Source organism: Genypterus blacodes, unplaced genomic scaffold (genome assembly GCF_046128005.1).
Source record: "Genypterus blacodes isolate CSIRO-AG114 ecotype Tasmania unplaced genomic scaffold, CSIRO-AGI_Gbla_v1 ptg000222l_1, whole genome shotgun sequence".
NCBI lineage: Eukaryota > Metazoa > Chordata > Actinopteri > Ophidiiformes > Ophidiidae > Genypterus > Genypterus blacodes.
In genome coordinates, this window is record NW_027467021.1 from 166,081 (window position 1) to 190,555 (window position 24,475).

At 48.1% G+C, this 24,475-nt stretch overlaps 1 protein-coding gene across 1 annotated transcript; it reads left to right on the top strand.

The window, feature by feature from the left end:
- The first annotated feature begins 731 nt into the window (after nt 1–731).
- On the top strand, nt 732–24,461 carry fig4a (FIG4 phosphoinositide 5-phosphatase a). The gene is made up of 24 exons (XM_076170515.1): nt 732–974; nt 1,106–1,214; nt 3,050–3,148; nt 3,946–4,069; nt 4,956–5,112; nt 5,568–5,618; nt 6,353–6,516; nt 6,970–7,098; nt 8,034–8,134; nt 8,438–8,600; nt 10,268–10,365; nt 12,251–12,384; nt 12,507–12,623; nt 13,537–13,582; nt 13,717–13,865; nt 13,954–14,120; nt 15,945–16,083; nt 16,965–17,023; nt 17,126–17,273; nt 17,573–17,656; nt 17,928–18,129; nt 20,292–20,416; nt 21,470–21,544; nt 23,540–24,461. Exons 2-24 carry the CDS (start codon nt 1,152–1,154, stop codon nt 23,715–23,717), a joined length of 2,772 nt encoding a protein of 923 aa, XP_076026630.1. The 5' UTR covers nt 732–974; nt 1,106–1,151; the 3' UTR covers nt 23,718–24,461.
- The last annotated feature ends 14 nt before the right edge of the window (nt 24,462–24,475 follow it).

A 24,475-nucleotide genomic window follows, 5' to 3' on the forward strand; every position in this document is an offset into this window, starting at 1 on the left:
GACGTTCGGACCTCGATAATAATGTGAGAAAAGAAGCGAGGGATCAATAGACAAGTACAGGACAAGTTCACTTCATCAACAAAGATACATAATGCTGACACACAACAATCACAATTTCAATCGCAATCATTTCAACCATTAACATTTATATTTATTAACCTACCTGAGTTAACAAGCCAGACGTAAACAGTCGCCGACCATGGTTACCATAGCAGCCAACAAACTAAAGCTGGCTTCTTCTCTGACCACTAGCATCTCATTTTGTCCACCTTAAAATGAGACACTGTCCGTAGGGGGCACTGTTGAGTCATTCCAACCAGAATATTACGCAGAAAAATAAATAAATACAGCCGTAAAAAGCGATTGAAAAATAAGCAGTAATTGTTTCTTTAAAGTTTCATACATGCAAAGTAAAACTTGCTGTTTATTTTTATTGTTTCGTGTATATTTAATAACTCAAGAGTCCAGTAAAAGAAGCTGAACAGCGCCCTCTCCAGGTAAAGTGTCACTTTTAAGGTGGACCGGAACATCCCTCAAAAAGCCGAGCTGTCCACGTTTCTGACAAATAAAGCTGAGTTTTGTCTTTTTAAAGTAACTACGTTGCACGCAACGCAACGGATAATTGTATTTTTTATACAGTTAGAGGAGAAACTTACCAACTATCATGGCCATGATTGTATCATAGCTACCGACATTATTATCAATCGCACTTCCAGTACTTCGATCTGTTTGGACTTTGCGAGTTTCCGTATCAGCTGAAGCGAGCTGCAGCAGCTGCCTGGTCGTTCATGATAGTCACCTGACAGAAACTCATGCAACCCGCACATCGCTCACATATAGTATCGTGAAATACTTTGACTGCCTAAAAACAAATTGTATTCATTGTTTGAACCTCTAAGGAGTTATTTTAACTACCAGCTCAGTGGAGGCGCGTGACTAATGCTGCTAGCTAGAGTTGTAAGCTAGCTAACATGGTAAGTACATTATGTTACTTTGGGAAACATGGGGTTGTAAAGAAACCGTAAAGCAGAAAACTGAGTAAGTTAATTTGTTGCGCTCATCTTCATTTATTGATTTGTACATTGTGTTCACATTCACTCTGCAGCCCCTCAGTTTCTCTCTTGGATCGTGACAAACTTGAAAGTATCATCATGCCCCAGGCAGCGTCTGTCATCAGCGGGATCCAGAGGATGGTTCTGTACGAAACCAGAGCCGTAAGTGCGCCATTAACTCATCTGTGTACCGCTTCGGTCAATATCAAGGGAAACGACTAGCTGCTGTTAGTATAACAACAACAGCAGCTGTAGGAAAATACATGTTTATCAAGAGTGAATTGTGGCTCAGTTGATGGTACCTGGTAAACATTGATCATGTTTATAGATCATAACTTCATGTTAGAGATGAGATAATAATGTTAGAGATGTTGAACAGAGAAAAAATACAAGTATGGAGAACTGAGAGAATTTTCAATACCCGACAGCAAACACTAGATGGCAACATACACCAACTTTCTTTATTTTACGGTTTATTAATGTGAAAAGAGGCTCAACTCAGTAACTTACTAACAATACAAACTTAGTTCCAGGTCCAACATAGTCCTGGTTAAAGTAGAATACATGTGTTTCTTCAGTTTTGTGCAATTGTCCAATGTGGGACAAATAAAGGATTATCTTATCTTATCTTAAATCACAATTCCTTATGATCATTGTGCTCTGCATCGTGTATTTCCAGGCACTTTGGGTTTTTACATTGTGACGATCGAATCATCTTTGCAATATCTCTCTCCTTATATACTTAGTATGGTTAAGATCAGCTGCTGCTCGTTGCTGCCACTATGTTCCCATCTGAGTTTCCCCAGGAAGGTGTCAGAGGTTTCCTCAGTCCTTCCCTGCAGGTGCTATGAGCAACCAATAGGAGTCACTAGTGCAGCAACAAGGATGAGAATCTGCGCTGGCTTTCTAACCAAACACACAGCTGGTTTCATGAGCATTAAATAGTGTTCCTCCGTCTCTGAGGCAGTGGGCAGGAATCATTCTGAGAGGAAACATTCTGCGTCCTTCCCTGAATTGCTTATCTCATTTCCCTAACACATTTATTAGGATTACACTAATATGGAGATGAAGGTCACAGGCAGAGGGTGACACATGGAAACACCTGGTACACGAGGAGGTTTTACATATCAAAGCATGCAGGATTAATCATGTAAAAACCTCTATTTGTAGGCTTTTGTGGTTGTTGAGTGCATTATGCAAACTCCAGCACACTGAGCCTGATTATGCCACACCAGTTTCTTATGTTAGATGTTCAGATCCTTGTAGTGACGATGAACAGTCTTGCCTAACTACTGTAACTCACAAAGGCTCTGTGGGATCCTGTGAAGGCTGGAACAGGACAAAATGGCCTCAATGCCTTTGGACAGTACTGATACAAGGTGTTCCTATTCAATGTTCTATAGTGGATAGAAACTCTGACAACCCTGTGTGAGAGAAATAATGACCTGAGAGAAAGAGACACCAAAGAGAGGGGACATCTTCAGAAAGAACATATGGAGGTGTAGACATTTCTGATCAGATGGATGATGTGCCGACACGCTGAGCTGTGAACTCTGACCTCTATCGTTCTAGAGTAGGATCATACACATTTGAACAAAAACCTCATTTGCTTTTCATTTTTAGAATTGGATTAGAACGGTCTACTCGTCTGTTACTTTCTACCTGTGTGTCTCGTTGTTCAGAAGCAGCGGTGCATCTTTCATGTGAGGTGTTGATGTAAGTTACAGGAAGTCTTAAGGACAGAGCTGTGCCGTACAGTACGGTCTCGTTCTCACACGGACACTGTGTCTGCTGCACTTCCAAACCGGGTCCTGTCTGCGCTGTGTGAGGCGAGATGTGAGAAAGCCTGCACCCACAACCAACCAAGCAACATCACTGAGCTCAGAGTTCACACACAGTATCGCTTATCTCGGCCTCATCTCAAAGGTCCCAGAGGCGTCGGAAGCTTTCTAACCTACAGCTCCTGAATGCTTTTTTGTTCTTCTGCTTCCTTCCAGAGGTATTTTTTGGTGGGAAGCAACCACGCGCAGACCAAACACCGCGTCCTGAAGATCGACCGCACGGAACCCAAGGACCTGGCCATCATCGACGACAAGGTGAGCGCCCGGCTAGTACAGTGATGTTGTGTACTTCTTATGTAACACAGTACAGTACGCCTGCGGGGGAATGGGCCAATCACTCAGCCCGTCTCAGCTGATGAGAGCTGAGGCCCGCCGCTCATTACCGAGATCTATGAGCTGTGATTTCATTTGTTTTCTCCTCGTCGGGGCTGAGTCTGATGATGTTTGTTGTTATATAGTATCGGTGAGTAAGCATCCATCACCCGCCGCCTCTTACACTTACAACCACAAGCAAGGCTCCTTTTTCCATTTTTAAATTGGCATTGTAGAGAATTTTAGAGGCGCTTGTGTGGATGCTTCAGAGTGTGAAGAGTGATGAAGAGTAAAGCATATACAGTACAAAGACGCAACTGATTCATAGAAATCAATTGTGTTTGCTTTACTGTGAAATTGATCCAGTGTAGTTTACATTGAGTTTACAGTTGTCAAATATATGAATTGTCTAAACTTGTTTGTGTCGCTGTTGGTAAGTTTCCAAGCATTTGTCTTTTGTTTTCATCTTAATTATCTTATCGAGATCAATTTGGAATCCTTTTGTTAGTTGATTGTTGTGAAGAGCCGTGTCTGTGAGTCAGCAACACCGTCTGTTCAATCATTTTCTTCCAGAATCCATCTCCCAACACTGCATCTCAGCTTTCACTCGTGTTTTTGGTTTTCTGTTGTCCTGCCAAGTGAAATGGTCATTCTGGAAACTGCATGACTATAACAATACTGTGTGTGTCCGTGTTTGTCCGTGTGTGTCCGTGTGTGTCTGTGTGTGTGTCCGTGTGCAGCATGTGTACAGCCAGCAGGAGGTCAGGGAGTTACTGGGACGCCTGGACCTGGGTAACCGCACCAAGATTGGCCAAAAGGGATCCTCGGGCCTGTCCAGGGCCGTGTTAGCCTATGGCATTGTGGGTAAGGATAACCCCTGCTCTATGAATCCTTCCATTTGGAGTCAGGGAGCCGCTTCACTTCACTTTTCCTGCACTTTTCCTGAGAATTAGTCGATGTGTCAAGATAGAGGTTGCCAACAAGACTCAGCAGGCCGGTGACTGACCGCTCATCACAGACAGACAGGGAGACGAGAACAAGCAGTCAGTGATCACGCGTCTCATCTCGCTTTGCCGCCTCCCTCCGATCACGCCGATTACTCCCAGGTTCACCGGCGGGCTCGCTGAATTACTCTCATCCTGCCTGAGCCCCGACCTACTTTCATTCTGATTCATTGTTTTGTTTTGTTTTCTTCTTTTTCTAGCCCGACAGGTCAAATCTCTGTCTGTCACTCAAATGTAAACATTCTACTTCTACTTGAAAGGGATTGCAGCGGATTCAATCAGTCAAGACCTAGAAATTCAGTGATGTGCCTCTGTAAAGCTTTGTGTGTTTAGGGGAAGCAGTGCATGCTGGTCACACTGACACAGACTGAAAAGCGTTACCTTTCCCTCTCTGTCATTCTGAATCAGTGTCATTATTCAAAGTGTTTTTTTATTCATTTGGGTGAATGATGGGTCAGTGTGGCCCGACTTTGGCAAGAAGAAACACAAGGAAACGATGGAAAGAATGTAAATGATGGTAGGAAGAAAGGATGTTAAGTGGCTTCTGCAGTTCTGACTCAGCTGTGTGTGTTCTGACTGATTGGGGGGTAAAATATGGGTGAGCCATCTCTCAGCTAAATGAGTCACATGAATGAGGCATCAGTAATTGTTGTCAATAAAGCCCATAACTCTTCAGAAAAGCCTTGGTAGAGGAAGCGTTCTGCTCTGTCTGATCTGATTTGTGTCCCCTCCTTCTTCACCGTCAGGCTTTGTGCGTTTTCTGGAGGGTTACTACATCGTGTTGATCACCAAGCGCAGAAAGATGGCCGACATCGGCGGCCACTCCATCTACAAAATCGAAGACACGAGCATGATCTACATCCCCAACGACTCGGTCAGGGTCACACACCCCGATGAGGCCAGGTAACCGTCCTGCTGTGGCACTGAAGCTCTCTTAGACTCACGGCTTCTCTGGCCCTGATGGTCGTTTCTGAAAACACAATCTGAATGTGATATTAGGGCAGAATCTGTCAGAAATACATTGGGAAGGGGGAGGATGGTTGGCTATGTATCAGTTTCAAGTGTTGATGATTGACAGTGCCCTTTGTGTTGAATACACACACACACACACACACACACACACACACGCTCATCCGCGAGGTAACGATATTGACAGTAAACTACAAGTGTCTGCTCGCCCTCTCAGTCTGTGTCAACGCTGATGAGATTACATTCTATCAGCAAATGGACTTGAATGAACAGGAAAAATGTCCATTTAACGTAAAAATGAAACTTCTGGATGTTATTGTCAGAAACAGAATGATGTTTCTTCAGCTTCCCTCCCTCACACGTGGATCTGTGTGTGTTTGCTCCTCTAGATATGTGCGCATCTTTCAGAATGTCGACCTCTCCAGCAACTTCTACTTCAGGTAACTAAAGCAAAGCATCACAACAAGCACAATGGAGTACCTTCTATACAGCAAAACACACACACGCACGCACGCACGCACGCACGCACACACCATCAGAAAGCTACTGAAGGTGCGACATCACGCTGTTGTACTTCTCTCTCGGAGGTCAGCTTGTATCTGTTTTGAAGTTTTCTTTGCGTCTTTCTCAACCACAATGAGGATAATCTTGTATATTTTGGAATGGTGGTGTTCCTGCCTGTAACCTCTATATAACCGCCGTTCTTCTGTGGACAAAGAAAGCCATGAAGTGCTGTCTTGTTAGGCCATAAACGGAGCACAGCGCTGTAGCACGTGAGACGCTCCATGTGCAGCGCTGCAGATGAATGCAGCCTGACCTCCAGATTTCTTTGTTATGTTGTTTTGTAAGTGCATTCTTACTCATCATGTGGACTCTGCACAAAAGCTGCAGACTTCAGAAATACACACACGCACACGCACACACACACACACACACATTGTATCATTCACTTACACAACCAAGAATTCTTTTTTTTTTGTTAACACTCATTCATAGTCTAATGTCCAGATGTGCAATAGGAGCTCATGTAAGAAAGATGGAATGTTACACACGGAGAGAGAACAGTGATGTCGTCATTCAGCAGAAAAGAAGAATGTAGTGTAAGGAGATGATGGCGGGAGTAAAAGCGTATAGTTTAAAAGTTTAAAAAGAGCTCTGCCGTCTCCCGCTGCAGTTACAGCTACGACCTGAGCCACTCGCTGCAGTACAACCTGACGCTGCTGCAGAGGCCGTACGAGGCGTGGACGGCAGCCGCTCCCTCCACAGGGGAAGAGGTTCACACCCGCAGCAAGCAGGACACCTTCGACATCTTTGAGGACGAGGGGCTTCCCACGCAAGGTACGTACGGCCTACAGACTTTACTCCTTAGTGTTCCCTGCTTTCTCAAAATGGCAGCCTGAATTTAGTGATGAGGTTTCTCTCTCCTTTATTATATAAATCCATTAAAAAGTTGACTGCATGCATCCTGTCCTCCTCCTCCTCCTCCTCCTCCTGTTGAAGATGTGCTGTGGTTGCATAGTAACAGCAGGCATACGATTGGTGCATTGAAGGAGCGAGCAATGTCTGCAATGCGACGGAAAGATCCGCTGAAATTGGAATACTAGCACCAACATCATACTTAATCCTGTTTACAGTAACCGGACACTAAGGTTTCTAATTATATTCTTGTTCCAGAACCTGGCATCCCAACCCATAAGCTCCCTTTCCCCTTTAGCTGCTTTCTCACTGATAAGGAGGTGTGACCCCAGTGACATGCAGGAGCTTTTATGTGTTCCCGTTGTTCCGTTGCAGTGGTTTACGGCCTCCAGCCCGAGCCGTACTACAAGTACGTGTGGAACGGGAAGCTGCTGGAGCGGGTCAAGGACATAGTGCATCCCGATTGGCTCATGTACATAATCCACGGCTTTTGCGGCCAATCCAGTATCCTTCTCCTCGTGTTTACGTCTGGTGTCCACTCAGTGTTTCTCTGTATTTGTTTCTGCTTTTGTGTTTTTTGTCGCATCACAAACTTCCTTGGATTTGTTTAGGAGTGTCTGTTGGGATTGAAATTTTGAAGGACACACTTGAACAGATGAAGAACTACTGCAACAGCTGTTTGAAGGGCTGTGTTTTGGAAAATTATACACTTTACAAATTGTACAGTGTTTGTAATAATACAGGTAAATTCTATTCCTCTGTAGTGGAGGACAAAGCTAGAGCTCCGTGTGTGTGTGTGTGTGTGTGTGTGTGTGTGTGTGTGTGTGTGTGTGTGTGTGTGTGTGTGTGTGTGTGTGTGTGTGTGTGTGTGTGTGTGTGTGTGTGTGTGTGTGTGTGTGTGTGTGTGTGTGTGTGTGTGTGTGTGTGTGTGTGTGTGTGTGTGTGTGTGTGTGTGTGATTCATCCAAAAACCTGGAGGAGTTTATTGGGCTTTAGGTGAAGTTTGGCTCTTGCATAATCTCTCCATCTGTTCACTGCAGGGGGGATATATTATATAAAATCATCTTAAAGCTTCACATGCATTCTTTCCTCTGCAGTCTTTGTGAAGCCGTTGCCACCACAGAGTTGTTTTGCTTTGGGAATGTCTTTAAAAGAGTAAACAGTGTGATGTATGAGGGTAGAAACCTGCCGGGGGCTTCTTACGTCGACGCCTCTGTGCATCAATCACTAAGCAGCAGGAAAATGTATCGACTCTTTGCCGTTCAAGTCCAAATCATTACTCACTGCTTCTTTTATTTGTGATTATTTGAACGATTGAAAACATCTATTGCCGTCTTCATCACAGTGAGATGCAGTAGACTGACCTAACAGTCTTGTGAGGTAATGTTCCTGTATGATAATGTGTAAACGTTCAGTTCCTCCTTCACCCGTCGACCCCAGAGCTTCTCATCTACGGCCGCCCGGTTCACATCACCCTCATCGCCAGGCGCTCCAGCAAATTTGCCGGAACCCGCTTCCTCAAAAGAGGCGCCAACTGCGAGGTACTGTATAGTTGTTGCCAAGGCAACGGGGATGAATAGCTGGAGGAGGCAAGGGGTGAAGGTCACTGGGATGATGGAGGTTAAGATGGTTGATTGCGGGGTGGGTTCATTTGAGTCCTGCTGTGATTGTGTGTGTGTGTGTGGGGGATTTTGGTAAAGAGGACAAGCAGCCTTTAATGTTTCCTCTTAAATGTAAGAGTTCCTTCCAGCAGTTTCAGCGTTGGTTGGAGACATTGCCCTGATATGAAAGCAGCGGCGGTAAGTGATGAAACTCCTCGCTCTGCTTCCTGTTGTGTTTTCTAGGGGGACGTAGCCAACGAGGTGGAGACGGAGCAGATCGTCAACGATGCCTCCGTCATGTCTCTGACGGCAGGAAGTTACTCCTCCTACACTCAGGTGCGCGGCTCAGTCCCGCTCTATTGGTCGCAGGACATTTCCACCATGATGCCAAAACCCCCGATACGATGTAAGTCCACCTGCTGCACCGCCAACAAACCAACACACACATAAACAAATAGCTTTCATGCTTTGTACTTCACATCCACTCCTCATTGGCTAACCTGGAGAGCTGCAGGCTGAAGGTCTCTGCATTTATTATGATAGAGACGAGGCAAGATAAATCAGCATTACAGATTAAACATGTATTCATTTCCTCTCTAATGGTTCCCCACACTGTTTATTAGTGTGTGTGTGGGTGCATTCACTCTAACAGACCAGGACCAGGCAGGACCTTGTAGTGGGAGAAGAATATCATCAGAATAAGTGTAGTGGCGCTCTGATTCGGCCCACGTCGCTTTACCGTAGGGACAGAGAGAAAAGGTAAAAGGTGAAGCTAGGCCGCCCCCTCGTCCCCCCGCCCCTCAGCCTCTCTGTGTGCTGGGATAAACAGGACTTGCGTGTCCCCATCCTGTCCCAAATGTTGCCTGCCTTTGCACAATTAAGCCTTCACTTTCTCCTTATTATTACTTTTGTGTGTGCATTTGCTATCTCAGATTATTCCCCGACTGTTTTCCGTGGATTCAAACCTCCCTGTCCCCAATGCCTCTTGTCAAATCTAGGGCAGCAGTGCGATTTATAGTCCGTCCCAGCGCTGCGCCTCTTTGTTTGTTCAGAAGATAATAATCCAGCGTCCCACCCATGCAGCAGCCTCGCCTCTCCTCCGCCGCCGCCACCGTCCAGAGTCACTGTTACATAATTATACGACGTCTTTATGACCGCATGGGGTGCAAGTCGTGGTTGTGAGGGACTTGACCTTAATGGTTGAGTCAGTTTCATCCTCTTTAATGGCAACATTCCCCCCTCCAGGGTACAGGAAGAATGTGGGACAGCTGCTATCGCTCTGTGTTGACATTGAAGCCTGAGCTGAGGTGTGACAAAATGCAAATAGGAGAGTTGATGGAGAGTGAAGGTGAAGAGGGCGCACTTGGGTTTTTATTACCCGCAAGTCAACCTGGTTTGATGAAACGGCGGAGTGATGTGACCTACTTCCTCTGATCGGGTTTGATTGGTTCATTGTGATGTCGGGCTGCAGGTGTGTGAGCCTCTGCCTGCGCATCACACAGAGACATCAGAATGGAAGATAAACAGGGAAGAGACGAGAGGAAAAATGGGCAAACAATGAGCGGGACTGGAGGCTGAGGTCAGGCGTGGATGAGTCCTCTCTCTGTGGCGTTTGTAAGCTTTGGAGCGGTGGAAGCTTTGTGTCAGAATCTGAGAGAGGACGCAAACAAAAGATTCTTTGGAAGTGATGGGCGCTTATTGACAGTTGGCCGCCCGTCTCACATTTTCCAACATGTTCTGGGACGTTCCCTCTGGGGGGCTGCGGCCGCGTGTGTTGGCTCCCAAAGCGCTGATCTGATTTTTCACCGAACATGAGCTCATTATGTGTGTGAGTGACTCAGCCCAGCAGCCCCACATCACACTGACGGGCCGATAATGAGGAGAAGGAGTCACAGCTCAAACCCAGGTCATATATCTGATGTTGATAGAGCAGATTCACCAAGGTGCTCACCATAATTACATGTAACCCCTCAATGAAACATCCCAGATGGTCAGATGCTTGTTAACAGACGGCACCTTTGAGTTTAGGCTTAATTTCATCCTTAACTTGCTTCTTCTTCTTCCCTCTTTCAGTGGACCAGGCTGATCCCTATGCACATATCGCTGCCCTCCATTTTGATCAGATGCTGCAGCGCTTCGGCTCACCAATTATCATCCTCAACCTGGTCAAGGTAACACACACGCCACACACACACACACACACACACACACACACACGCTGAGCTTCTCACTTTGGCCTTAGTTAGTTCAGCTGAGGCCCATTAGACACCGTAGAACAGAGGATGATGAACCAGGATGAATCGACAGTAGTGAGACGGATCTTTGTCATGCACGTGAGTCCTGGGTGCTGAATGTGTTTGGGTGAAATAATTGTGGCTTGTTGGATCAGTCAACATGTAGCAATCTGACGGAGTGCGATTGTGCAAATCCCTCTGGAAGGTGAGCATGACCACAGAGACTTTCATAGTAAAGCCATGTTGTGGCTGCGTTTTGGTAATTGCCTGTAATTGCCAGCAGCTGAGAGTGTGTGATCATGATCTTCAGGGCGAGATGGCACATCGACACACGCGTGATCACACACACAAACGAGCCTGTTCACAGCTCTCACTAAGCACCGGGCTTTGTCTTGGGGGGATGGCTCTGCTGCACGTGCAGAGGGAGTCACGGTCCACCTCTCAGTTCTTACACAGTGTGAAGATGTTTGCATGATTTTACGTCGGGTGTTGAAGACAAGATGACACTTTACAGCATGAGAGCTTTAGAGGAGAGGAGGGGGAAGAAACTCAACTAAATTAGAGAGGAGAAAATCAAGGAAGGAAACAAACAAACATTGTGAAGTGTGTGTGCCTCAAGCCCCTTCAATTATATTTGGAGGACAACAGGAAAAAGAATTCCCCCTTAATCACAGCGATGATACATCTGCTGCCTGGCTGCCTTGCACACTCACAGGCACGCAGCCACACACTCTGCTCTGTGTGGCTTGGGTTTCAAACTCACGTTGTCACTCACAAGGGGAGCCATGAGACTAGAGATCAATCGCAGACCTCAGTGGTCTGCACAAGCTTCAGCCATGTGATGTTAGCTGATGAGAGAGAGAGAGAGAGAGAGTGTGAGGGAGGGGGACCCCCTGCGTATGGAGCCTTTGTCTTACACAGGGAGACAGAAGAAGCACGGATGTTGGCATTTAACCAGGAAGCCACAACGCATCTGTCCTGATATGTTGGTATCTGCTAGGTGTGTGTGTGTGTGTGTGTGTGTGTGTGTGTGTGTGTGTGTGTGTGTGTGTGTGTGTGTGTGTGTGTGTGTGTGTGTGTGTGTGTGTCTGCACGTGGCCAAGCATGTGTCTCCACTTGAATCCACAGATCAGTCGGCTGGTTTCATTACAAACCCCTTCAGTTCCAGCTCAGGCAGGAACGGCTGGACATTCAATCTTGTTTTTGTATTATAAATAATTCATGGTTACACACACACACACAGACACACACAAATATTGGGAAACACAGCAGAAAATCTCTCCTCTTCGTCACACATTCAGGTTTGATTGGTTAATTTCCCTCCTCCCTCTTCCAGTTCTCAGAAAAACCCGAGTCCTCCGGGTTTCAGTCACGCCTCGCCTCTCAACTCGCATGACTTCCACAACTTGATGTCCCGCAGTGTCTGCTTAATCCAGAGCCACATTTAAAAAGCTGGGTGGTGTCAGGATAGATAGCTTTTCTCTACGCACATATTCCATCTGCAGCAGATTCTATACTCTGCTCCATACGGCTCTGTCTCCACCTGCAGCTCTGTGCATCTACCTCCAGCTGTGCTCTGAATATGAATCGTGGCATGAGACTATATTCCCTCTCTGAGCACTGCAGAGAAACCCTAATCACAACAGAAGGAGGGTTGTGTGTATCCTCATGGGACCTGTTTGAAGCAGCGTGATATGCTTTTGTAACGCTCACATCTGCACTCCTTCACTCTGCCTCCCCAAATCAGATGTGCGTACTGTAGCTCTTTGATAAGGACCAGGCCGTGTGTGTGTGTGTGATCCGTGTCTCTGTTGTGCTGCAGAAACGTGAAAAGAGGAAACACGAGAAGATCCTGAGTGAAGAGCTCTACCCCGCTGTGCTCAACCTCAACCAGTTCCTCCCCCCAGAACACTGCATCGACTACATAGCCTGGGACATGGCTCGCTACACCAAGAGGTGCTGACAGCCAAGACGGCTTTGTCTGTGAAATATGAGATGATGATGATGAGGAGGAGGAACATGTAAGCATTAATCTCCACCCCCCCTCCCCCTCTCCCCCTCTCTCCCTCTCCTATCAGTAAGTTGTGTAACGTTCTGGACCGCCTGGGCATGATAGCCGAGAACGTGGTGAAGAGGACCGGCTTCTTCATCAATCGCTCCGACTTCTACTGTCATTGCCTGAGACCAGACGACAGGTGAGCGTCGCAACATGGAAATGGAAGATGCTGCCACACACACACACACACACACACACACACACACACACACACACACACACACACACACACACACACACACACACACACACACACACACACACACACACACACACACACACACACACACCAAACACACCAACTCTGTGTACTCTAAGGGTCTAATATCCATTTTTGCATCCATGCATATTCAAAATCGCACATTTATCACCGTCGCTTAGTTTTCCAGTTCTGCCGGCGTCCCGGGTCTTAATGGGGGGGAAAAGGTCTGCGGTGGCCCAGAGTTGTGCTAACGAGCCGGGTAGATTGGCGTGTATGTGCTTAATGCGTTGCTCTCATTGTCTGCTCGCCTTAAACACTTTCCCATTCTGTTGCGTAACCTAACGGCCGTGTCACAGCCAGGATTTATGACCCTACACTGTGCTTTACACAACACAACCCTGATCTCTTCTTAATACCGACTAGGTGAGCCCCTCACCCTCACACTCCTGCACACACGCTCCCATGCATGCGTCTTCATACAGACTTAATGATTATGGCGCCTGCAGTCTCGCTCTTGTGCTTAACTTAACGGACAGCGGAGGCCAACAAAGCGCGGCGTCCTTTTTGCGGTGATGGCCTTCTTGTCTCTTGGCTCTTTCTCACACATGCATGGTTGTCCTCCTTCCCTCCCTCCCTCCCTCCCTCCCTCCCTCCCTCCCTCATCGGTCCCCTCAGACACGTGACACACTTTGCCTTCACAACCATATTTTTCATTTGTTTTCTGATTTCAACCCCCCCAGAAAATGCAGAAACCTTTGTCCGACTTCCCCACAGGCCACTTCTGCCAGTTTGAGTGGAGTGATGGTGATGATTGGAGAAAAGTGTGTTGACTTTGTTGCATTCTTCCCAGGTGGGGAGATGTAGGAGGACACATCACACCCAGTGGGCGAGTGCAGGTACGTCACATAACAACCATCCACCTCTCAAGACTTCATAATCATAATTGCGTGCATGGATGTTTATCAAAGGTTAACACACAGAGAAATGTCTATACACTCCTAAAAACATGTCTTTGCTGCCCCGACTGCAGACCGGAGTGTTACGGACCAACTGTGTGGACTGCCTGGACCGCACCAACACGGCCCAGTTCATGGTGGGGAAGTGTGCGCTGGCCTATCAGCTCTACGCTCTGGGAATGATCGACAAGCCCAAGCTCCAGTTTGATACGGACTGCGTGAGGTAATCAGAAGCGTGGGTCACTTGTAGGGTTTGGAGTTTGAAGCGCACGTCCTCTGTGTTCACGCGTTTGTGTTTGTGACCCCCCCAGGTTATTTGAGGAGCTCTATGAGGACCACGGAGACACTCTGTCGCTGCAGTACGGCGGCTCCCAGCTGGTCCACCGGGTCAAGACCTACCGCAAGATCGCTCCCTGGACGCAACACTCCAAAGACATCATGCAGACGCTGTCTCGTTACTACAGCAACGCCTTCTCAGGTGCATCTCACAAACTCCTACAGACACAGTTTCAACCTTATTTGGCTCAGAGTAGGGACAGGTAGGAAGAAGGAACGTTTTGTTCCTTGTGGACAAAAAGCAATTTTCTGCAATTCTGCTCTGGAGCTAAAAGGAAGTAAATGAAGGAATATGAATCCTCCATATTCAACTCCAGCTTCAGTCCCCACTTTGTGAATATTCCATTCCCCGAGAAACTGAATCCACCCTGCTGTCCACAGCTGCCATAGAAACATGCTTAGACACACATGCATACATGCAAACACACAAACCTCAGGCTATTTATATCACACACACCCCCCCCCCCTCCCTTTAATGTCAAATATCAAACTTCCTCTGCTTATTCTCAATGACCGCTATAAGAACAGTCGATACAGACAACAGCTTCACAAACTAGGACTTTGCTCTTTGACATAGCAAGTCCTACTTTTGGCTGTTTGACATCCAAAGATGGAACCTGCAGGGCTGCGACACTAATAGAGCGACTCCTTGACTTCATCAGAGGACCTCCTCGTCTCATCGCTATCCTACCCACGAGTGTCGCATCATTGTGAGAAGTAACATGACCTCAAAGCAGAGCCGGCCGGGGAAGTTTGGGAGCGCTTATTCAAGATGAAATGTCAAGAGAGAAGTGCTCATAATGGAGCACGGGTACACACACACACACACACACACGAGTACTCCCTATGCACTACAGTCTGGATAATGCCTACAGTATATGGGCTTTAAATCTGAAGCGGTGGACCAAGATGACTGCTGGCACTCAGTTTTGCCTGTAGACTTCTGAAAAGGAGCAAAAAAAGAGAGAGAGAAGAACATGGAAGGGCAAAGAGGGGAGGAGAAAAAAAGAGCAAAATTCCCTCTTAACCCAGCAGTCTGACTCATCTGGTGTCCGCTGTCATCGTGCCCTTTGGCGAGGGCACAGCCATTTTCATAAATTTACTCTGATTACATTTTGCTGTCACACTCGACTCGCATGCAATTTACAACTTGCTAAACTGAAAGAATCTAATTTCACACTTGTTACAGCTCACAGCGTTGTTCATGTCAGATTCTCCCGCTGGATTCTTCCGTCTGTGAGGCATGACCGGTTAATGGATCCTCCCCAAAAAAACATCCTAAACATTCCTCTCCCGCCTGTGGAAGTGTGGTTGAGCCAGACACTGAACCCCTCACTGCTGCCCTGCCATCAGTGTATGATGTCATTAGAAACACATGAAAACAAATCAACAGCATTGGGGGGGGGGTGTGTGTGTGTGTGTGTGTGTGTGTGTGTGTGTGTGTGTGTGTGTGTGTGTGTGTGTGTGTGTGTGTGTGTGTGTGTGTGTGTGTGTGTGTGTGTGTGTGTGTGTGTGTGTGTGTGTGTGTGTGTGTGTGTGTGTGTGTGTGTGTGTGTGTGTGTGTGACCTGATCCATCCTCCAGTCTTATCGTGTGTCTAAATCCCAGGTGGAACATAACCTTGATAAATGAGTCTCGGTAACTGCTGCTAATTACAGCCACACACACTCTTATTCAGTCTCTAATGAGCTGATGTGATTGTTTGAGCTGCATGCACGTGGCGTCACAGTCGGGCGATGAATTAAGACGGCACTAAACTGGGCAACATGCAAAACACGCCTGCCACGTGCTAAACACACGCAGAGATTACCGCCACACACTCCCGCCGCTTAACGTGGTGTTATGTTACCATCCTACACACACACACACACTTTTTTGTTGGTGGTTACAGGAATGGATCCACGTCTTCACAGCAGCCAATCATCGGCTTCTTCCTCTTCAGTTTCTACGTCTTTCGTCTCTCCTAGATGCCGACAGACAGGACGCCATCAACCTGTTCCTCCAAGTCTACCAACCGTCTGAGTCTAAGCCTCACCTGTGGGAGCTTCCCACCGACTTCTACCTGCACCAGAGGAACACCATGGCCCTGCCGCAGGAAAGACGCAGGTACACACACACGCACACACACGGCAGCATGACTCTGTGGTACGCACGGTGAAGACACAGCCCGCTCCAGAATGTGCATCATTGCCTGCGCTTGTTTGTTTTTGTCGTACTGAACAGGCCGGTGGGAAATCACCGGCAGATGATTAGCGCCCACACTTGTGTGCGTTGGAAATAGATTTGTTTAAAGCCCCGAGGCCGCCAAAGTCTTCAGTTCACGTGGTGACGGAGATAACAAATTTTCACCCGTTGCCATGTTAACAAGAGTAGGAAGACGAGAGTTTGTGTGGAAATGTAACTTCAGCTGCCGTCACAAAGCTCAGAGCTGCGTGTTGAAGGTCAGGAGTTATTTGAACAATTTTGCAGACTTTTTGAAGAGTTGTTTGAACACTTACCCGTCCCTCTCTCTCTCTCTCTCTCTCTCTCTCTCTCTCTCTCTCTCTCTTTTATTCACACTCACACTCTCTCAGTCAGTATGCATGTTGTGTGCTCTGCCTTGTCTTTGCTTACATAAACCCAGACCCAAATTGCTTCTCCAGACCTCCAGACTCGCCGTGGCCTCGACGTAACGCCCATTATCCCTCACAAATGATCCTCGCTGGATTTGAATTGGATTTTTTGCAAACATGCACATCACACACACCGAAACAAATCACACAGTAAATCATTCTCGCCGCATTCAAGTAAATTGGCCATATTGAATAAAAGGGCCGGCCTATTCAGGAGCTGTAGGCGGTCCAACCAGGGCAATCTTCATATCTAGGTTATGTGATGTCTTTCTTTTTCGGGCGGGGGGGGGAACACCCACCAAATATTGTAACAGTAAGTAGAAAGCTTTGTCAGAGTCACAAAAGGCTCCATTATTCTGTCTCTTCTGTCTGCAGCTACACTCTGTGGTGGTCTGAAGGAGTCCTCACCTACCTGCCCGTGGCTTATGATGAAGGTAGAACTCCTAACACGTAACATCTGCAAGAAAGCATCGCTAGCATTCTTAATGGTGTTATTTAATGTTGCGGTTGTGTGTCTCCACCCTGCACGTACGCAGTGGCATGCAAGGAAACCATGAAGAAGGTGAAAGTGAAGCGAGTGAACCGCTACGACGAGAGCATCGACACCTACACTGAGTTCTTCAAGCCGTACGAACTCACCTGCTTCGACGACACCTTCTGCATCGCCATGACCAACTCTGCAAGGTGGCTACACACACACACACACACACACACACACACACACACACACACACACACACACACACACACACACGAGATGAGTCGCTCATATCCGATCTCATATCCTGCACCGTCCTCTTGGCTCCACTTTCCAGTTAAGAATAGCTTCCTCTCTTACATTAAAGGAGTAAAGTGGTGACTTAGCTGGCTCAACCACAGTAATCATATTTCTAAACGTGTAGCATGTATTCATTAGGGAAGATTGCGTCGGCGTGTTGGGATGTTATCTAATGTGTTATCCCCTCTCCTTTGTGTTCATGAAGGGAATTCATGCCCAAGACGTTGGGAGTGGATCCAAGCCCGTTCACCGTACGCAAGCCAGAGGAGACGGGGAAGTCTGTGCTGGGGTAGGGAAGTGCAGGGAAGTCTCTCTGGATTGGATGTCTTTGTTCTAATCCCATCAGACAGGTTGTGTGTGTGTGTGGGGGTCCGGGTGCATTGAAGCTGTCGGACGTAGTCGGGAAGAAACCCTGCGACTTTACAATATGGATATTTATTTCCCACATTGTTGGTTCTGTTTACAAACCGTCTTACTTGGACCGTTTGCATTCTTTGTCAGATTGTGTGACAGTCTTGTTTGTTTCTGTGTGTGTGTGTGTACTCTCTGAATATCTCCAGCAACAAGAGCAGCAAGGACGAGACGCTGCTCCAGAGGAAGACGGCGGCCAGCGCTCCTCCTCCCCCGAGCGAGGAGGCCATCTCCAGCACGTCTGAGGACGACTCGGAGGAGGACCGCGACGATGACGGATCCAGCGTGTCGCAGCGCTCCACCCCTGTCAAGCTGCTGACAGAGTCTGGGGAGAGCAGCCGCACACAGGAGGTATGAACACACACACACACACACACACACACAGAAGGAAATAAACTCATTAACGCGGTGTGTGTGTGTGTGTGTGTGTTAATGGGTTCGTTACAGTGGGATATAATATGTACATCTCATTTAAAATGCTTCTGTGATGATAAATGGAAAACAGAAGGAAAGCTGAGGTGGAATTGATTGGCTGTCACTTCAAAGCCTTGTTTACCTATTGAGTAATATGCAGAAGAAGAAGCGATACATTAGAGGCGGGGGATGATTCCAAAGTGTCAGTCTCCTCCCAGCTCTCTCTCTCTCTCTCTCTCTCTCTCTCTCTCTCTCTGCGGAGTCCCAGAGAAATAAAAGAGTCTGAGTTCTGTCTCTCTGTTTGCGTCACCATGGAGAGCGGACGTCAACCTCGCCGGCCTCCGAGTCAGGGTCGGGTCACGGCGTGGGGCAGAGGTTAGAAAGTTTGTGTATTTGGCTCCGGGGCGGTAATAAATGTCTGTAATGTCATTATTCCTCCTTTATTCTCTCTCTTTGTCTCACTCTGCGCTCAGACGCTCTTTTTTCCTTTCAGACTGAAACACAGTAATGGTGCTTGCCCTCAGTCGGACCCCTGTTATGATTGAAGCAGGTGTTTATGTAATGATTTTCCCGTGGACATACGTATGTGCGGGTTGAATGTCAACCCTGTGTGTTGTGTTGTCTTATTGTGCGTCATGTACTGCTGCCGTCTCTCCTGGTGTCTGTCTATAGTTGAAGCTTTAAACATAGAACAACATAGTTACACCCGATACACTTTCCTTACCGCCGCCGCCGACTCCTACTCAGGTAGCAGTAAGGAAAGGAAACGTGCTCTCAGTTTGAAGGAAACATCCCTGGAAACGCACAAGGAAAACTCCAAAACTCCTCCTACAAATGTGTCTCCTTTGTCACAAACATTATTCTTGGTGAAGAAGCTTAAATGTGAGCGAAGCATTGAAAGATAGGAATAATTGGAGGACTATGCGGCCTTGGCGGAGGTGTGTTTTGTTGACTACTCTCTGTAGGTTTGAAGGTGAAGGCCTTTCCTCCCCCTCCTCCTCCTCCCCCCTTCTTTTCTCCGTCTGGTTCTCCTCTGGCAGCCTGGAGCGTCGCGCTGCATCCTGAATGTTTTGGGGGCGGCGAGCTCACGTGTTCCGCACACTGGCTGGCATGCGACACGGCGCTCAGGCTTGTGTCGCCGCCGCCTCCTCCCCCCCCCGCCCCGAAAATGGATTGCCTGGCTGCCAGCTGAACATAAAACTGCTGAAATATTTAAACATCTGATCATTACTACCTTCACCCTGTAATTACACACGCTGCCTCGTTCTGTATTCCGCCTCAATACGCAGGCGTACACGCTGGTGGGTGTCTGCTTAAACAACCCTGTACACACACACACACACACACACACACACGTGCCCTCACACACCATATATCTGCTCGTACGCCGCAATGGGTTTGTGTTCCAAACGTAATCTGTGTTTGTACACGGCCCTGTGTGTTTCCCCGATTGTGTCTGCGTGTGTACGCGTGTGTGTTCACAGCTTGTGTTTCTTGGACGTGGTCCCCGAAAAGAAAAAGAAAAACCCCTCCCTTATTTCCCCCCCGGCTGCAGTCTGGATCGATACAAATACAGTAGAAGTTGAATGCATGAAGCTCGGCACATCGATGACATCGCTGTTACATAACCAGCTGAGAGCGAGCAGAGGGGAGCAGAGGGCAGCACAACTTCACCTGGCTTACTTTTTCATTTCCCTCCATATTGGCAGGGCGTGAAAATGTAAATGCAGTTGTTGTTTCTGTGCATTTATACAAGATAACAGGAGTTTAACCCCCGCACTGCCTGCTGTGTGAGCTGATGAGACGGAGCAGCGGTCAGTGTGTGTTCACTGCAAACTGATCCACTCAAAAAACAGCTGATTAAAAGATCGAAGTGTTGAAGCAATCAGCTGTCAGTCACATGTGGTCTGACCTTTGCCCTGTTGCTCTGCACTCATCATATCGCCGGCGATCGTCTGTCCGCTGCGTCTTCGCCACCCGCTTGTTGTGGCGCGCAGAGAGAGAGCACCTGGTTCTGCAGAGCTTCTGTGTAGGTTTTTGGTTTCCACGGTGACGCCTGACCCTTAGCTCCTTACCTTTCCCCCCTCTGACCTCCTCAGGACTTCCAGCACCCCCAGCAGCAGCAGCAGCACCATCATCACCATCAGCAGCAGCAGATGAAGGAGCCTTATGGAATCAACCTGGCCGAGTTCCCGGCTGAGGACGACCTCCTCATATACGAGCGGTAACACATGGCTGACACACACTTACATACATGTTACGGTTAACACCTTCTATTTGGTTATTATTAGCAACTGGGTTTGACTAATTGTGTATCTTTAGGAGTGTGTGTGTGTGTGTGTGTGTGTGTGTGTGTGTGTGTGTGTGTGTGTGTGTGTGTGTGTGTGTGTGTGTGTGTGTGTGTGTGTGTGTGTGTGTGTGTGTGTGTGTGTGTGTCGGTCGTCGATTACAGTTGAGCGTAATAACGGCGAGCAATCTGAACAACAGAGATGAGTGTGAAAGTGATGTGGTGTTTGTGTCGGTCAGCAGGAAATGACAGTAAAAGTAGGACGCAGGAACAGTTTGTGTGTTGTGTAAGTCTGTGGCGTTAGGCGGAGAGTCGACAATAACAAACTCTGTCTGTTCTCTGGACCCTCGCCGTGTTCTGCTGTGCCTCTCGGGCGTGAAGTGGAACATCTCCCTGTTTGTTGTCCCACCGCCTCGCGCCAATTTCCCCCCCCAGTTCCTGTGTTTTGTAAAAGCTGATGCGCTCGGTCTCTGGGCTCCTCAGGGTTAGATGATGGGTGATTTTTGGGAAAAGGTGGACAACGTCAATCTCCCCCCCCACCCCCCCGCCCCCCTGCTGTGTGTGCCGGACGTCAGCGCTGCTTTCATCCCAGCTGGCTTTGTTCAGCCCTGACTTCCCTTTGTCCCGTGTCCTCTCCCTTTCATTGTGTTCCCTTTCTTCCTCTCTGCCGTCGAAAAATCCTTGATGAGCTCTGGTAAACGGCCGTCATCAAGCTGGAACAACTGAACACACATTCATCAGCTGTGGCTCTCTGACCCCGGCACCGTGATTGGTCCGGTCCCATTGGTTGTTCAGTCGCTCTGCCTCCTCTCTGAAGAATGATCAGAATGATAACAATCATGATAGGGACATCACAACAATAGGGAGAAGAACAAATCCAAACTTTTGTCTTGAGTTGAGACATGGAAGTCGCCCGTAATACGCCCAGACGTTACGCAATCAGCTGGTTTGACTCTTGTGGTGTGTGTGTGTGTGTGTGTGTGTTTGCAGGTTTGCACATCTGGGTGGGAGCCAGCACAGAGTGGAGAGAACTGAACACATCAACGTGACAAACAGCATCAGCTTGTGAGTGAAACATGCGACTCTGAACACACACACACACACACACACACACACACACACACACACACACACACACACACACACACAGCCTACACAACATGTCAATTAGTCAAGAAATGTTTACACTTTTCAGCTGCACTGTGACAACGTTGCAGTGTGTGTTTGCTCAAGTCTCTCTCTCTCTCTCTGTCTCTCTCTCTCTCTCTCTCTCATCTGGCTGCACGCTCTCCCTCCCTTCCTAAGCCAGGATAAAGTTCTGACACTGATGAAGCGGTGCCTCTGCAGAATGTTCTGTCAGTGTTTGCCTCCTCTCACTTTCTGTCCGACACATACACACACACACACACACACACACACACACACACACACACACACACACACACACACACACACACACACACACACACAGAGGGAAGGAGAGAAGAGGAGGTTTCTGTTTGCGCAGGGCTTCCTCCTGTATATCCCAGCTTAAGACCAGAGGGCTGAGCGTGCAGCCAGACGGGCCAAAGGTCAGAGGAAGGCAGGGAAACATTTAAAAAGAGAGGGGGGGGGGGGGGGGGGGGGGGGGGGGGGGGGGGGGGGGGGTGGATGGTTATTGGAGGAAGGTTACAAAGAAAGGGAGAGGGAGGAGAGTGAAGGTATGAACCACAGAAGGATCCGTTCTTACTGCAGGGTGTTTGACTCTGAAGCTCTGGATGCAGATGTTCCTCCTGGTATACAGCAGACGTGTAAACAACTTCAACCAGCTCTGGGAAACAGCCCCCCCCCCCCTGTTTCCGTCCCTGGGGACCGAGCTGTCACCTCAGCAGTAAAGATCAACCTCAGCATACATAAACACGCTGCCCAGGGTCCATGCACATACATACATACATACACATACATGTGATTACCACGAGCTGGACTTCCTCTCACATGACGACACGATGGAAACTGGAGACAGAGGGGGACGCTGGAGACAGAGGGGGACGCTGGAGACAGAGGGGGACGCTGGAGACGTCGTCCTCATGAGGGACGCGTCACGTTTTTCACATGGTTGCTCTTTTCAGTATACATTTGTGTACGTTGTATTTGTGGAGACTTCGTCCACCAATGAATCCTCCTCTGCCGCCGTCTCCGCCCCTCTTCATCCCCCTGCTCGCTCATTGGTCCGCCCCCCCGCCCGCCGTGGTCGTGGCCACATGGCTGCAGCAGGTGTGTGTGTGTGTGTCTGCTGTTGCACAAGTGAGATATTCTGAGGCAGCCCAAATGTATTCTGTCCTCCAGGGAGCCCTTTAGAGCCCCGCCTCCCTTCCTGCTCCTTCCTTCCTCTTCCCTTCGACCCATCAGGCGAAGGCTAATCGGACTCCTACTCCACCGCTGTGGCCGCTCCTTTCCTCACTCAGGCAGCAGCAAAGTGCCTCCAAACAAACGTGTGTGTGTAGCACAATGTAGAACAATTGGTGGAGTGCCCCCTTAAATGCATCTGGAGGAGAAGTAGGGGAAGCTCAGATGGAGAACCGGCCGCCATGTTAGAGCGATCATGGCACCCTGGGGGAGCGACGCTTTAAACGTGTTCACACTTTAAAAGGCCCAGAGTCTCTTCACATGTAGGATTGATGCAACCAGGCAAAGCTGAGGTGAAGCTACACACACACACACACACACACACACACACCTTACAGAATTCAATCATTGCCTGACCTATGGGAGCCTTTGTTGTGGCTCTGACTCACAGAGGAGGTTTGTGTCCTCGTGTTGAGCAGCCATGTGTCTGCTCGGCCTCTCAGACGACCGGCCGACCGACCGGGTGACTCGACAAACGCACACAGGTGATAATCCACCCTGAAGATGATGAGACACGGGTCAGAGGCCCACTTCCAGGAAAAGGACATTATCTTATCCATCTGTGCGATCCATACGGCGTTCCCATTCAAATCAGATGATGTTCCTGTAGGATGAAGACCCATCATCTCCTCCCTCATTCATGTAAACTGTGTCTCCTCCTGCCGTCCCTCGCAGGGAGCCGGTGTCCCGCTTCCAGGGCGACAGCGTCTACGGCGTCTCCCCGCCCCAGGTGGACCGGGACAGCCGCGACGTGTTCGAGGGCCACGTGCTGATCGGCCAGGGCCAGGTGAGGGCGCTGTGCAGGGAGGACATGCTGATGTACCGCGAGTACGTCAGGAACAGATACATGTGAAGAACCGGCCCAGGAAGATGAAGACGAAGATGGTGCCGCTTATAAGGAAAAGCCAATTTAGTCGTTTTAATTTGTGTTTTAATCGTTTTTCTAATCTATTCTAGTTTTTTTTATCTGTACAGGCTTGTTGTAAGTATTTTAAGTTTATTTAACCATGTGTACATTTCTAACAGGCAAGATGATGTAACTGTAAGTTTGGGTCCATTAGACGTTCAGGCGACGAAGAGAATTCTGAGATTTCCTCTCATTTATCAAGTTATGTCTTCACCGTCCCTCTTATCTGTGTGTTCAATCAGTCTCCCGTCACTTTGAACCTTTTCCATCTATGAAACGTATCGTAGCCGTTTACATATGATGAAGCTTAGGAGGGGTTTTACTGTTTCTCTTAATTCACTGGTGCATCATGGGACTTGATTACACTTGAAGCGTGTCGTTTGGGAGCTTTTCACCAGAACCCAGTCGCACAGTGTGTGTGTGTGTGTGTGTGTGTGTGTGTCCAATGCATACTGAGCTTTGTGCAGCTCGTCATGTACAGTCCTTATCTGCTCATTAAACATTTATTTATTTATTAACCCCATGGACAGATTGAATTCATTCAGATTTGGCGTATCGTTCCTTTTATTGTGGCTGTAGTCGAAGAAGAAGAAGCCCCAGCTAATGAACCTTGTCTTCCTCTCTTCCTCTCCCCTTTTCTCTCCGTCCCTCTCCACCTAATGTGCACCTTTTTTTTCAGCCGATGTTCTCTCACACTTTGTCTC

What these genes read in the sequence shown, in the direction of transcription:
- fig4a (XM_076170515.1), top strand. Translation starts at nt 1,152, where the DNA reads ATGCCCCAGGCAGCGTCTGTCATCAGCGGGATCCAGAGGATGGTTCTG. An exon ending in GCCAAAACCCCCGATACGAT is followed by an intron (nt 8,601 to 10,267) that starts GTAAGTCCACCT and finishes TCCCTCTTTCAG; the next exon opens with TGGACCAGGCTGATCCCTAT. An exon ending in GCCCGTGGCTTATGATGAAG is followed by an intron (nt 17,024 to 17,125) that starts GTAGAACTCCTA and finishes GCACGTACGCAG; the next exon opens with TGGCATGCAAGGAAACCATG.